At 37.1% G+C, this 14,027-nt stretch overlaps 2 protein-coding genes across 7 annotated transcripts in view; one reads left to right on the forward strand and one right to left on the reverse strand.

Annotated features, from left to right (window-relative positions):
* The first annotated feature begins 11 nt into the window (after window positions 1–11).
* On the forward strand, window positions 12–11,813 carry LOC127433657 (R3H and coiled-coil domain-containing protein 1-like). 5 transcript variants are annotated; one of them, XM_051685739.1, is made up of 8 exons: window positions 12–111; window positions 670–832; window positions 3,800–3,937; window positions 4,167–4,665; window positions 4,784–4,956; window positions 5,321–5,391; window positions 5,480–5,575; window positions 11,555–11,811. In XM_051685739.1, exons 4-8 carry the CDS (start codon window positions 4,240–4,242, stop codon window positions 11,662–11,664), a joined length of 876 nt encoding a protein of 291 aa, XP_051541699.1. In that variant the 5' UTR covers window positions 12–111; window positions 670–832; window positions 3,800–3,937; window positions 4,167–4,239; the 3' UTR covers window positions 11,665–11,811. The 5 variants fall into 5 exon arrangements, with proteins under 5 accessions (XP_051541699.1, XP_051541702.1, XP_051541700.1 ...); XM_051685740.1 differs by lacking the exon at window positions 12–111 and adding an exon at window positions 132–529; XM_051685741.1 differs by lacking the exon at window positions 12–111 and adding an exon at window positions 134–278.
* Window positions 11,814–11,919: 106 nt separating this feature from the next.
* LOC127433640 (lysyl oxidase homolog 2A-like) overlaps window positions 11,920–14,027 on the reverse strand; it is a 37,771-nt gene continuing 35,663 nt past the window's right edge. The window contains exon 15 of one of the 2 annotated variants that reach the window (XM_051685702.1): window positions 11,920–13,881. In XM_051685702.1, the coding sequence (XP_051541662.1) occupies window positions 13,817–13,881 (65 nt within the window). In that variant the 3' untranslated portion in view covers window positions 11,920–13,816. The remainder of the gene's footprint in view (window positions 13,882–14,027) is intronic. The other variant, XM_051685703.1, reaches the window with a different exon arrangement.

Raw genomic sequence — 14,027 nt, forward strand, 5'->3', positions numbered from 1 at the left:
CGTTGAAAATGTCATTTCTGTAAAGCATGATTTACTCTTGTATTGTAATTCAGCTTCTGACCACCAGGACACGCTGCGCACTGAAAATCCTCATGACGTCAGAGAAATCCGGTAAAGTCGACGTTTTTACCGTAATTCTGTCGGTGTAACTACATTTTAACGCGCATTTAAACAGGCTCGCTTTTTCAAGCTCATTTATCCGTGTTATGAGTTTATTTGTCCAACTGTTGTAAAATTGGGTGTGTCTTGAAGCGGGTTTGCTGTTATGAATGAAACTGGTGTGCTAAGCTAGTTGGCTAATGTTAAATTCAAATTTGTTTAATATTAAATGTTCGATCAGTTTTATTGATTCACATTCAGTTTGTGCTCATACGTTTTTTTTTTTTTTTTTTTTTTTTAAATCATACTTTAATACTACAACGTTATACTGTTTATATATTTTTTTATACTTGATACTATACTATACTTGCACTAAACTGAAATAACGTTTTTAATGTCTTAATACCGGGTTTCATTACGACAATTATAGGTGAATGAATGGCTTAGTTGGCCTCGAATACAAGCTGTGTTAATTATATATTTATATATGATTTACATAAGTCATGCTTGGCCTGTATGTTACTTATCTGCTGCTCAGTCTGTTTATTATTTCTTTAATGTTGAAATCAGGACTGACACTAGCGTAAGTCTTTGTGGAACAAGATAATCCTCACCCAAACACCCTGGCTCTTCCTTGTATTGATGGATGTTATCGTCCCAAACAAGAAAATGAATTTATCCATACAGTTCTTGAGGAGCTGGAAAGCTTTCAGCAGAGAAATGACCAGAAAAGGTAACTGTCACATACAGTATCACTTTATCAGGGTGGTTAACATATTAAATGTCCATATATATATATATATATATCAGTTGTACTCAAACGTTTGCATACCCTGGCAGAAATTGTGAAATTTTGAAATTGATTTTAAAAATATGACTGCTCATGTAAAAAAACTTTCATTTAAGGATAGTGATCATATGAAGCCATTTATTATCACATAGTTGTTTGGCTTCTTTTTAAATCATAATGATAACAGAAATTACCCAAATGGCCCTAATCAAAAGTTTATATACCCTTGAATGTTTGGCCTTGTTATAGACACACAAGGTGACTCACACAGGTTTAAATGGCAATTAAAGGTTAATTTCCCACACCTGTGGCTTTTTAAATTGCAATTAGTGTCTGTGTATAAATAGTCAATGAGTTTGTTAGCTCTCACATGGATGCACTGAGCAGGCTAGATACTGAGTCATGGGGAGCAGAAAAGAACTGTCAAAAGACCTGCGTAACAAGGTAATGGAACTTTATAAAGATGGAAAAGGATATAAAAAGATATCCAAAGCCTTGAAAATGCCAGTCAGTACTGTTCAATCACTTATTAAGAAGTGGAAATCTCTTGATACCAAGCCAAGGTCAGGTAGACCAAGAAAGATTTCAGCCACAACTGCCAGAAGAATTGTTCGGGATACAAAGAAAAACCCACAGGTAACCTCAGGAGAAATACAGGCTGCTCTGGAAAAAGACGGTGTGGTTGTTTCAAGGAGCACAATACGACGATACTTGAACAAAAATGAGCTGCATGGTCGAGTTGCCAGAAAGAAGCCTTTACTGTACCAATGCCACAAAAAAGCCCAGATACAATATGCCCGACAACACCTTAACATGCCTCTCAGCTTCTGGCACACTGTAATTTGGAGTGACGAGACCAAAATAGAGCTTTATGGTCACAACCATAAGCGCTATGTTTGGAGAGGGGTCAACAAGTCGTATAGTGAAAAGAATACCATCCCCACTGTGAAGCATGCTGGTGGCTCACTGATGTTTTGGGGGTGGGGGTGGGGGTGAGCCCTAAAGGCACGGGGAATCTTGTGAAAATTGATGGCAAGATGAATGCAGCATGTTATCAGAAAACTGGCAGACAATTTGCATTCTTCTGCACGAAAGCTGCGCATGGGACGCTCTTGGACTTTCCAGCATGACAATGACCCTAAGCACAAGGCCAAGTTGACCCTCCAGTGGTTATAGCAGAAAAAGGTGAAGGTTCTGGAGTGGCCATCACAGTCTCCTGACCTTAATATCATCGAGCCACTCTGGGGAGATCTCAAACGTGTGGTTCATGCAAGACGACCAAAGACTTTGCATGACATGGAGGCATTTTGCCAAGACGAATGGGCAGCTATACCACCTGCAAGAATTTGGGGCCTCATAGACAACTATTATAAAAGACTGCACGCTGTCATTGATGCTAAAGGGGGCAATACACAGTATTAAGAACTAAGGGTATGCAGACTTTTGAACAGGGGTCATTTCATTTTTTTCTTTGTTGCCATGTTTTGTTTTATGGTTGTGCCATTCTGTTATAATCTACAGTTGAATATGAATCCCATAAGAAATAAAATAAATGTGTTTTGCCTGCTCACTCATGTTTTCTTTAAAAATGGTACCTATATTACCAATTCTCTAAGGGTATGCAAAATTTTGAGCACAACTGTATATAGTCAGGACATTACTGACGTAAAAAACAGCACCATTGATTTGTTAAATGAAGCTTAACATTGTCTTTGTGTTTGTTTTTGAGTTGCCACAGTATGCAATAGACTGGCATGTCTTAAGGTCAAAAATGGCAAATAAATAAACAGCTTTCTCTAGAAATTCATCAGTCAATCATTGTTTTGAGGAATGAAGGCTATACAATGCTTAAAATTGCCAAAAAACTGAAGATTTCATACAAAGGTGTACACTACAGTCTTCAAAGACAAAGGACAACTGGCTCTAACAAGGACAGAAAGTGATGTGGAAGGGCAGATGTACAACTAAACAAGAGGATAAGTACATCAGAGAGAAATAGACACCTCACATGTCCTCAGCTGACAGCTTCATTGAATTCTACCCGCTCAACACCAGTTTCATGTACAACAGTAAAGAGAAGACTCAGGGGTGCTGGACTTATGGGAAGAATTGTAAAGAAAAAGCCACTTTTGAAACAGAAAAACAAAAAGAAAAGGTTAGAGTGGGCAAAGAAACACAGACATTGGACAACAGATAATTGGAAAAGAGTGTTATGGATCTTAACCCCAATGAGCATTTGTGGGATCAGTTAGACTGTAAGGTGCGTGAGAAGTGCCCGACAAGACAGCCACATCTATGGCAAGTGCTACAGGAAGTGTGGGGTGAAATGTCACCTGAGTATCTGGACAAACTGACAGCTAGAATGCCAAGGATCTGCAAAGCTGTCATTGCTGCATGTAGAGGATTTTTTGATGAGAACTCTGAAGTAGTTTAATATTTAATAGTTTAATATTTTTATTTCCAAATTGTAATAGTAATTTTTCACATTATTAATGTCCTGACTATACATTATGATCAGCTGAATGCCACTTTGGTGAATAAAAGTACCAATTTCTTTCCATAAGAGCAAAATCTGTACATTATTCCAAACTTTTGGCCACCAGTGTGTGTGTGTGTGTATGTGTGTCAAAATCAATATTTTGAGTTAATGTTAACGTGTGTAAGAAAAAGTTTCTTACGTTTTTCACCTTTGGTTTTTCCCTCACTCATTAATTTTCATTGGTCCTGCAGTGTGACAACTTCAGTTGTATAATAACTGCATGTATAATAACCTTTTAGTATAATAACAACATGTATAATGTTGCATGTATAATAACTTTTTAGTTTTAGATGGCATGCTGCAAATGCTTGAAATTTCAAACTTTGGCCTGATGGAATGTTTGGTCTCATTAAAATGTCTCTCTGTTGTAGTGTCCTGCTTTTCCCACCTCTCCCGACCCGACTTCGTTTTCTGACTCACAAAACTGCTGAAAACCACCCTAACCTCAGCACCTTCTCTGTGGGCGAGTGCTGGGCCCGTAGGGTCGTAGTGTGCTATTCCAATGTCAGGTAAAACTACCAGAGCTAATTTGCACACTTAAGCCAAGCGCACACTACAAGACTGAAGCTTGTTGCCCTGCACCGACTTTAAACTGTCAAGCATACACTACAGAACTAAAGATTGCCACCTTTGATGTTGGAAATCGGTGCTGGGCAACAAGCTTCAGTCTTGTAGTGTGTGCTTGACAGTTTAAAAAGACTGAATTCTGGTGACTCATTATTGTGGTCTGTCTGGCAGGTTGGATTCACAAGAGGATAGTAGCAACACAGAGGGCAGTTCTCATGTTCGAACAAACAGTCGGGGCAGGAAAATGGAGGACAAAGGCAACAGTCGACCAAAGGAGCCCAGATCCAAGAAGAGACGAGGAGACAGACGGCCAGACAAGCCTATTTATGTTCCACTGGCTATGAGACAGAAGGGGTCTGAAAACTCAACAGATCTGGAGCAGCAGAATCTGAACCCATCATCAGAGGATACCAGATCTGACATCGTGGACGGACCACTTGTAACCAATGAAAAGCCAGGGGAGGATAGTAATCACCAATCATTGGATGATGAGGAGTTTGTGCTGCTTTCAAGGTCTGAACCTTCTCCGTGGCCTCCTGACTGGGACAGGACAGTGTCTGCGATCATGTCTTTGACATTAGATGACCAAGCAGATGAAGATTGTTGTGACAACACGGATGCAACGATCGAGCCACAGAGCAGTTGTGAAACTGAAAAATTGTACTCCGAGGTGGGTAACCAGTGTACTAGAAGTTATTGGAGCTCTGAAATATAATAGCCATTATCTCTATTTGGTCTGTACACTCACATGTTGTATTTTGTCTTTCATTTTGTCATGGTTATGTTAGATCAAAGCCAACCTGAAACATGGGGACATCATCATAAAGAACACTTGCAATGATTACATGGGCTACACAAATATCTGGATCAATCAAGAGGAGTTTGCACATGTTATTGAGATCTACGACTTTCCTGCCATGTTTAAAACAGATGACCTCCTCGATGCCTTTGCCAGCTGCAGGTAAAATGTTTGCTTTCAGGCAAGCATCTCTTTTAGTATAGCTCAGACTTCGCTTCAGCATGTAACTCATTCAGCACTATTTGTGATACGGACATAAATGTTACCTCAAAGTTAGTGGATAGTTGAGGACTTATTATTTTCAGATGATAAAACTAGGAAAAATACCATAGATTTACATTAAAGAAGGGAGCCAAGCTTGGTACCAAAATATTGTAGAGACTTGGTGGTGACAGTACTGGCAAAATGCACATATGTATGCACAACTCAAATACATATTGTTTGTTTTATTTTTTTTATGTAAAAATGTAGTCTATATTTCTATGGTCTGTAAACATGACAGTTTTTTGCTTTTGTTTGTTTACAGTGAGGGAGGAATGAAGATCAAGTGGGTGGATAACACTCATGCACTCGGCATATTTTCAAGTCAATCTGCAGGTAATATTTTTGTAAGCATTCCTATTTCCAATCTATTTATGTATTGCATACAGTATGTCTGACTTACTCCATATTTGGTTCTGTTCAGCTACACAAGCTCTCTTTCTTAAGCATCCATTACTAAAAGTATGCACTCTCTCAGAAGGAAGCCAGAAAGCAAAGTGGAAAGCAATCAGACGAGCAGGTAAGCTGAGCTACAGAGAATCCCTGACAACCAGTCTGTCACAGTATATAAAAGAGATGTAATTTTTCATGTTCCTGATGCCAATCGCAACTACATTGCAAATAGACCTCAGTGATGGTTCGTACGGTCTGTTCAATAGGTTGTGTACAGTTTAATATCTTAAACATGCCAAAAGAAATCCCATTGATTAAAACTCCAGAAAGCATAGGATGCGATATTTAGAAAATTTAGCACAACCAATTGAACGTGCTGTACATCTATCCCTCATGGAGTTGTTTTCAATCACAAAAAATTAAAGGTGCAGTATGTAAGATTCAGAAACCCTTGTTATTAATGACACCTGTGGCCTTTAAGTGAACTGCAGCCAGCTACCTGTTGCTCATGATCGCGCACACACTCCATAGGGACGCGAGCATCGACCAAAACAATGACGTAACGTACAGAGGCTGAACGTGATTCACCGGCATCATGCTGACAGATGAGGTAGCATAATTAAAATTATACAGTTATGATTGTTTTAATACAAACTTTGAGACTGTATATTATATTTGACTCTCCAGTGCTGGAACAGGGCTAAAACAAAGTGTGGATATAGGTCTGACTATGCGAGACTGTAGATTGAAGTAATCACTTTTCTTTGCATGATACATTGACTGCATTTATACGATAGCCTGTGTCAGCGTTAGCTAGCTAGCTAGCCAGCTTTATCAATAGCTGTTAGCTAAATTTGGTGGATAATGACAGTAGCTTCTTATAAAATAGACTGTACATTATAAATATATTGACACAATTGATGGGATTCCATCACAACTGTCATTTTGATATATCAGTGTGCTATTGTTTTATAACAATAGATTGTATATATTTTCTGTATAACCAAGTTACGTTACACTAATGAATGGAGCTTTTTGCATTATCTTGAACATTGTCTAGCATTCATTTAATGTGTTATTGTAGTTTACCTTGCTGAATAATTACAGATTAACATTGACTCTAACCTGACTTTTAGTATAAAGAGAAGATTGTTGAAATTATTTGAAAGTCACGAAGCAAGGTAGCTTGCAATTCGTCACCGTTAACAGGCAAGATCATGTTAGCTAAAATTACACAGATCAATCCTTATGGCGCTGTATTTCACATGCTTTGCAGTTATGTAAGCTTACCTGTCCAATAAGAAGAACGCCAATTCAGGGTCAGTTTTGATCCCCAAAAGGTCCTTCCAGGAATCAAATGCCCTGCCGATGTTCACTCTAGTTTTCACTCGACTACAATCACGTTTCCGCTTAGCCAGATGGGATTCAGTAGATAAATTTATTTTTTTTTTTTTTTTGGCTTACTCTGAGTTTGTGTTGGAGTCAGTGTTGTGCTGGGATCTGGCGGTTTGCTGGATTCCATTTCTAAGATAACGCTACCTAGTGTTGCAGACTGTCTGTTGACGCTGTTGAATAGCGGAAGAGAAGCTACTATCTGAGGCAAGGCTCTCGGGAGAGCGCATAAACGTCACATCCTTTGGATTTTCCCGGCAAAAGCGACCCGCTCCCTTCGCATGAAAATCAGTCTACAGGCTTTTATAGGCAACCTAGGAATTCCGGGAAGGGCTCATTTTTTAAGTTGCGTCACAAGCCGTTCACACATTGGCAAAAAAGGCAAATATTTAATCTTTCAATATGCCGTCTATCCTGGCTAACAACCCATTGAACACACCAGGGCTGGTACTAGGATGGTATCTTTTGAGGGGCACTTGTATGTTTATGGGCGCAACGTTGATCGTTTTGCTGTCATGGCGGAGCCATCAGAAGTTTCTGGGGACTAGAGTCAGAAGCACTTTACACTTTACAGGGATGCGGACGAAAATGGCATAAAATGCTATTTTTGGTTATCGTCCGAACTAGAAAAAAAGCCAAAACTCTTTGCCGAAATTTTGAACAGAAACTTTGTTATTTAAAATCCAGTAACAGAAACACTGAAATGGAGAAAAAGCATAGTTTTATGTGAAAAGATGTAAACGGCAACTGATGTTTGAAGATATATTGACAGTAAGGTTGTGCTTACAATTGTTTATATACACCTCTGTATCGATCAGAGGACAGGGCAGGAATTTTTATTTTCGGAAATAGATTTTGCGTGCCCTCACATTAAGTTTTGCGATCCTTCGCATTAGTTTCTGTTCCCTCGCAATTAATTTACCATGGTTTTACTACAGTAACCATATTTTAACCTTGATATTCATAGTAAAACCGTAGTAATAATACAGGAAAATGGAAACTATGGTAGTAAAATCATATTTTTACTATAAACCATAACCACAAAATTATGATTTTTACTACCATAGTTTAAATTTTCCTGTATTATTACTATGGTTTTACTACAGTGACCATATATTAACCTTGATATTCATAGTAACACCATAGTAATAATACAGGAAAATGAAAACTGGTAGTAAAAATCATAATTTTATGGTTATGGTTTATAGTAAAAATATACTTACCACAAGAATTACCATGATTAATCTATAGCTAAAACATTGCTTAACTTACTTTTCATAGTTACTACAATATTACTTTTGTAAAACCATGGTATCTGTCAAAAAACTAAAAACAAATCATGGTTAGCCTACAACAGTCATGGTTAATACAATATTACTATAGGAAAACCATGATTTCCATGATTACTACAGTCTACAGTTAAATTGTGGTATTTAATAAAATCATAATAACCACAAAATTATGATTTTTATTACTATAGTTTTCATTTTCCTGAATTATCACAGATTTCACTAGGAATATCATGCTTAAAATATGGTTACTGTAGTAAAACGCCAAATATGCCATTGTTTGATTGTTTAGGTACGATATATACATACATATTTATCTGTATATACATATTTGTATTTGTTTTGTTTCTTGTGATGATTGTTTGTTTTTAATTTTTTAATTTTTATGTTTTGATTTTATGTAAAAGCCTAACCAGGGACGAGGGATGCAAATGTGCCCTATGTACACAGCATTGGTTGTCTGTGTGTAACAATGCCTAGTGTATTGTCCCTGTTAAATAAACAAAATAAAAATAAAATAAAAACCATGGTAAATTTATTGCGAGGGCCCGCAAAACTTATTGCAAGGAAACACAAAACTTATTGTGGCATGTAAAATTATAAAAAATAAAAACAATTCCCACCCTGTCCTCTTAGAGGTTCCGTTGTGTACCACTATGCGTGTGTATGTGTGTCCACACGAACGAGCATAACAGCACAAAAATACTCAATGGAGTTTATGGAAGCACACTGTGGTAAAATTTCTAATGCGATTTGCACATTCAGTTAGTTTTTGCATTTCATAATTGCACATTTAAGTCCACATCCCCAGAAGTGAAGCGATCTTTCTATTGGTTATAGGCACATTAATAAAGAGCAATTCCTCGTGCTTGTACAGATCCTGTGAGGCTGTTTAGTATGAGCCACCACTAAACACCTTGGTCAAATATCCTTATCTACTGTTCGAGTAGCACACTACATCGTAGGTGTCAAAACACCTGTTCAGTCCAACCTCTCAAGCATACATGCAAATTCGCACATTTCATCTTAAACTGAATCTGTAAGGGATCCTGTCAGGGACAAACCCAATTTATTATATATATATATATATATATATATATATATATATATATATATATATATATATATATATATTGACAACATGGATGATGGACAGATACAAGAAAAACTATTAGAATAGGAAAATATTAGGTATTTCATAAAATATTGATTATTGATCGGCACGTTAAATATTGATTATGTTATCAATATATTTTTGAGGCATTGATGTATTAACATTAGTCGACATATAAATTAGAAGCCTAATTTTCATGCTTTCCAATTCACTCAGTTGGCCTCGTTTCATGTAGTCTAGTGTAAAAGCACAGGGGACAAGACAGGTCTCACAACACAGGACTCATTGATGCTGTGCAGGTGGCAGTTGTGAATCTAGTCACCATGCACACAAATCTTACGACGGTTTTTGTACTTCAAGAATGAACAAAGTGACATTGATGAGTTTGAAGGTAAGTGTATGAAACTGGTGTAACTGTGCAAACTGAGTTGAGCTCCGTGGCGCTTCTGAATTTTGACAATTTCTGCCAGAAGTGTCCCGTGTGCGACCCCTTTTAATTTACCCTGCCGCTCACACTTTACTAAAGTTGAGAAAAAGACTATTGTGCAATGAGCAGCTTTATTTATATCAGAAAAATGGCTGATATATATTGATAATCTCCAGAACAATTTTCTGATTCTCGATTTGTGAAAAAGGCATTGATTCCAAGCCTAGAAAATATGCATTTTGTTGGTTGTGGTTTCAGCCAAGATTTTTCATTTCGGTGCATAACAAATAATACAGTTGAAGTCAGAAGTTTAGCCAAATACAGTTTTTCACAATTCCTGACATTTAATCGTAGAAAGCATTCCCTGTCTTAGGTCAGTTATGATCACTATTTTAAGAATGTGAAATGTCAGAATAATAGCAGAGAGAATTATATATTTCAGCTTTTATTTCTTTCATCACATTCCCAGTGGGTCAGATGTTTACATACAATTTGTTAGTATTTGGTAGCATTGTCTTTAAATTGTTTAGCTTGGGACAAACTTTTTGGGTAGCCTTCCACAAGCTTCTCACAATAAGTTGCTGGAATTTTGGCCCATTCTTCCAGAACTGGTGTAACCGAGTCAGGTTTGTAGGCCTCCTTGCTTTTTCAGTTCTGCCCACATCAGATTGAGGTTAGGGCTTTGTGATGGCCACTCCTATACCTTGACTTTGTTGTCCTTAAGCCATTTTGCCACAACTTTGGAGGTATGCTTGGGGTCATTGTCCATTTGGAAGACCCATTTGCAACTTAAACTTTATGGCTGATGTCTTGAGATGTTGCTTCAATATATCCATATAATTTTCCTTCCTCACGATGCCATCTATTCTGTGAAGTGCACCCCCAGAACATGATGCTGCCACCCCCATGCTTCACAGTTGGGATGGTGTTCTTCGGCATGCAAGCCTCACCATTTTTCCTCCAAACATAACGATGGTCATTGTGGCCAAAAAGTTCCATTTTTGTTTCATCAGACCAGAGGACATTTCTCCAAAAAGTAAGATCTTTGTCCCCATGTGCACTTGCAAACTGTAGTCTGGCATTTTTTAGGCAGTTTTGGAGCAGTGGCTTTCTTGCTGAACAGCCTTTCAGGTTATGTTGATATAGGACTCATTTTACTGTGGATATAGATACTTGTCTACCTGTTTCCTCCAGCATCTTCACAAGGTCCTTTGCTGTTGTTCTGGGATTAATTTGCACTTTCTCCACCAAACTACGTTCATCTCTAGGAGACAGAATGCATCTCCTTCCTGAGCGGTATGATAGCTGCGTGATCCCATGGTGTTTATACATGTGTACTATTGTTTGTACAGATGGACATGGTACCTTCAGGTGTTTGAAAATTACTCCCAAGGATGAACCAGACTTGTGGAGGTCCACAATGTTTTTTTTCTGAGGTCTTGGCTGATTTCTGTTGATTTCCCCATGATGTCAAGCAAAGAGGCACTGAGTTTGAAGGTAGGCCTTAAAATACATCCACAGGTACACCTCCAATGTGGTACACCTCCTATCAGAAGCTAATTGTCTAAAGGCTTGACATCATTTTCTGGAATTTTCCAAGCTGCTTAAAGGCACAGTTAACTTAGTGTATGTAAACTTCTGACCCACTGGAATTGTGGTATAGTCAATTAAAAGTGAAACAATCTGTCTGTAAACAGTTGTTGGAAAAATGACTCATGTCATGCACAAAGTAGATATCCTAAACGACTTGCCAAAACTATAGTTTGGTAATATGAAATCTGTGGAGTGGTTAATAAAATGAGTTTTAATGACTTCAACTGTACATCTTGAAAACAGTGTCCCTAAGATTTGATTGACAAGTATTATGTTTTGTCTCTGATACAGAGTTTATTCAGCCGGTGAAAGAGAGGCCACGTACAGACACAGTGGTAGCTCGCAGGATGGTGACCAGAGCACTGGGTTTGAGAGGAGGCTCAAGGGGGAAATGCTTCTGACTCTCAGTGAAACACCTTTCTCTTGACAGAATTCTCTTCATCATTAACTTTAGCAACTACTACACCACCAAACCTGAAAGCAAACCTGACCATTAAATGTCAAAAACAACAGCCTGTAATTTCCCATTCCCCCAGATATATATATATATATATATATATATATATATATATATATATATATATATATATATATATAATATATATAAGAGCTCAAAGAAAGGAAAGGCTATGAATAAGCTATGGATCTTTTTTTATGGTTTTATGACATAAGTGGAAATGCTCAAACACAGGTGTCCGTAAAATATATGTGGCATCCCACAAGTGTTTCAGTTTTGTTTGAATTTTATGTGATGATCTGTGCTTTCTCATAAGCATTTAAATGAGTTTCTTTCTTGTTTTTTAAGCATAAAATGTTGCTTTGTTAACTCACTTGTTTGCTTTAGCCTGCTCTGTTTTTCCATACCAACAAGCATGGCATCTTTCAGCATCTGGTCCAGCAATTACCAATAGATCCTTTCATTAATTATAAAGCCTATTTTAATTAGGAATGGAGTAAACAGGTCATCCAGAATGAAAACCTTGAAGTTAATCAGTTAATGTAATTAATACCAGACATCTTAGCAGGGCAGATAAAAGTGAACAAGACTGAAACACTGACAAAAATAGTCATTTTTGTTGCATCGTGTTATTTTTGTTTGTTACGATTGGCTTTGCTTTATCGGGTGTTGGTTGAGTTGTTTCTAGTGTGTGTGTGTGTGTGTGAGTGAGTGAGAGAGAAAGAAATTAAACTTGGCTTTTTAACACTGCAATTGATCTCATGTTTGGGATGTGTGTAGTTTGCTATTGGAATGGAGACCACCTGGTTTTTTTTTGGCACATCAGTCTTTAAAACTAGTATTATTTGCAGATGTACAGCAGAATCTAGAGAATTCCTTATTATTGCAACTGGTTTAGTTTCTACAGTTAATATATTTGTTGTCTATTTATTTGTCATCTTACTGTCCTTGTTCATTGTGAGTTGATTTGTTTTGAAAAATCACACTCTTTTTAAAGAAGGACGGAACTTATTACTGCACAACAATACAATTTTTAAAAAAAAAGGGAATGGAAGTGAAGGAGAGAGTTATAAACATTGCCAGTTATTTAAAACATTTTTTATTGTTGTAAAATTGTTTGATACCTTAACCTGTTTTTTTTTATGTAATTTTTTTTATTGCTGTCACTTTTGAAATAGTTTATTGTTCACAAAATGTAAAACATTTAAAAAATGTCTCCATGTAACAATATGAATTGCTTAGTCCATTCTTTTGTTATAGAAAACAATGCGATGGTTTCACAGTGTGTTTCATTCAGTCATATACACACTGTATATCTTAAAAACAATTAACTGGTCATAGTTACCCTCATAAAACGGAGGGAGCTTTTTCAAAAGATTAGCAACAAATTACAGTTTCACATTGCATACATTTGACGTTGACAAGACAAAATCCCTGACTGAACATACAGTAATAAATTACTTGACATGCTTGATGAATAACCATATAAGTGTAAAAGAGCTGCAAGTAATTGTGTACATGAGAAGTAAAAGTTGGATTTAATGAAACTGTAATATTTTAAAGGGATAGTTCACCTAAAAATGTAATCAATTACTCATGGGTTGTTCAAAACCTGTATGACTTTCTAAACGTTTTGTGTTGAGGGAAAGTGAATGACAATTTTCATTTTGGGGTGAACTATCCCTTAAAATTATATTACAATAGAGAAAAAGCATCTGAAAGAATTGATAAGTTGACGATGATCCCAATTCGCATGACAGTTTAAACAAAGCTTCTTGGCATCAGTTTGTAAAGACTAAGTGACAAATGCAATCAGTACAGTACATTTTAAGGAAGTGACACTTTCTGTTCAGAGCAAGCGCAATATACTGTAGTAGGAATCATGCAAAATCATGATCTGCCTTTCAACCTAAAGGGTGAATCTACACTTGGAGGTCTGTAAAAAGGGCAGAGGTCAGTGTCTGCACTTAAAGTGCTGGATCTCTTGCTCCTAGCACAGTTGTGAGTCTCTCTAGTGGTCTATCAAATTGTAAAAGTCTGAGTGACAGCTTGCATTATTCTCCACCGAGAGCCTTTGTCTTTCTTGACAGTTTCCTCTATCTGTGGAACAACTGGTTGCTCATACCAGGGTATTCATCCATGTCTGAACTCCGCGAGCCACCTAAAAAAAGTATCAAAGGTACCAGGTATGAGTTTGTTGACTTACAATTCTTTTCTTTGATTCTTAATTGTCTCAGTAGAGGAAATGCAAAGTATAGATTTACATTTGTGGGGTTTAAACAAAAACATAACATGACTTTGAATAGT

Source organism: Myxocyprinus asiaticus, chromosome 43, assembly GCF_019703515.2.
Source record: "Myxocyprinus asiaticus isolate MX2 ecotype Aquarium Trade chromosome 43, UBuf_Myxa_2, whole genome shotgun sequence".
NCBI classification, from domain to species: Eukaryota; Metazoa; Chordata; class Actinopteri; order Cypriniformes; family Catostomidae; genus Myxocyprinus; species Myxocyprinus asiaticus.

What these genes read in the sequence shown, in the direction of transcription:
- LOC127433657 (XM_051685739.1), top strand. Translation starts at nt 4,240, where the DNA reads ATGGAGGACAAAGGCAACAGTCGACCAAAGGAGCCCAGATCCAAGAAG. An exon ending in GATGCCTTTGCCAGCTGCAG is followed by an intron (nt 4,957 to 5,320) that starts GTAAAATGTTTG and finishes GTTTGTTTACAG; the next exon opens with TGAGGGAGGAATGAAGATCA. An exon ending in GAAAGCAATCAGACGAGCAG is followed by an intron (nt 5,576 to 11,554) that starts GTAAGCTGAGCT and finishes TCTCTGATACAG; the next exon opens with AGTTTATTCAGCCGGTGAAA.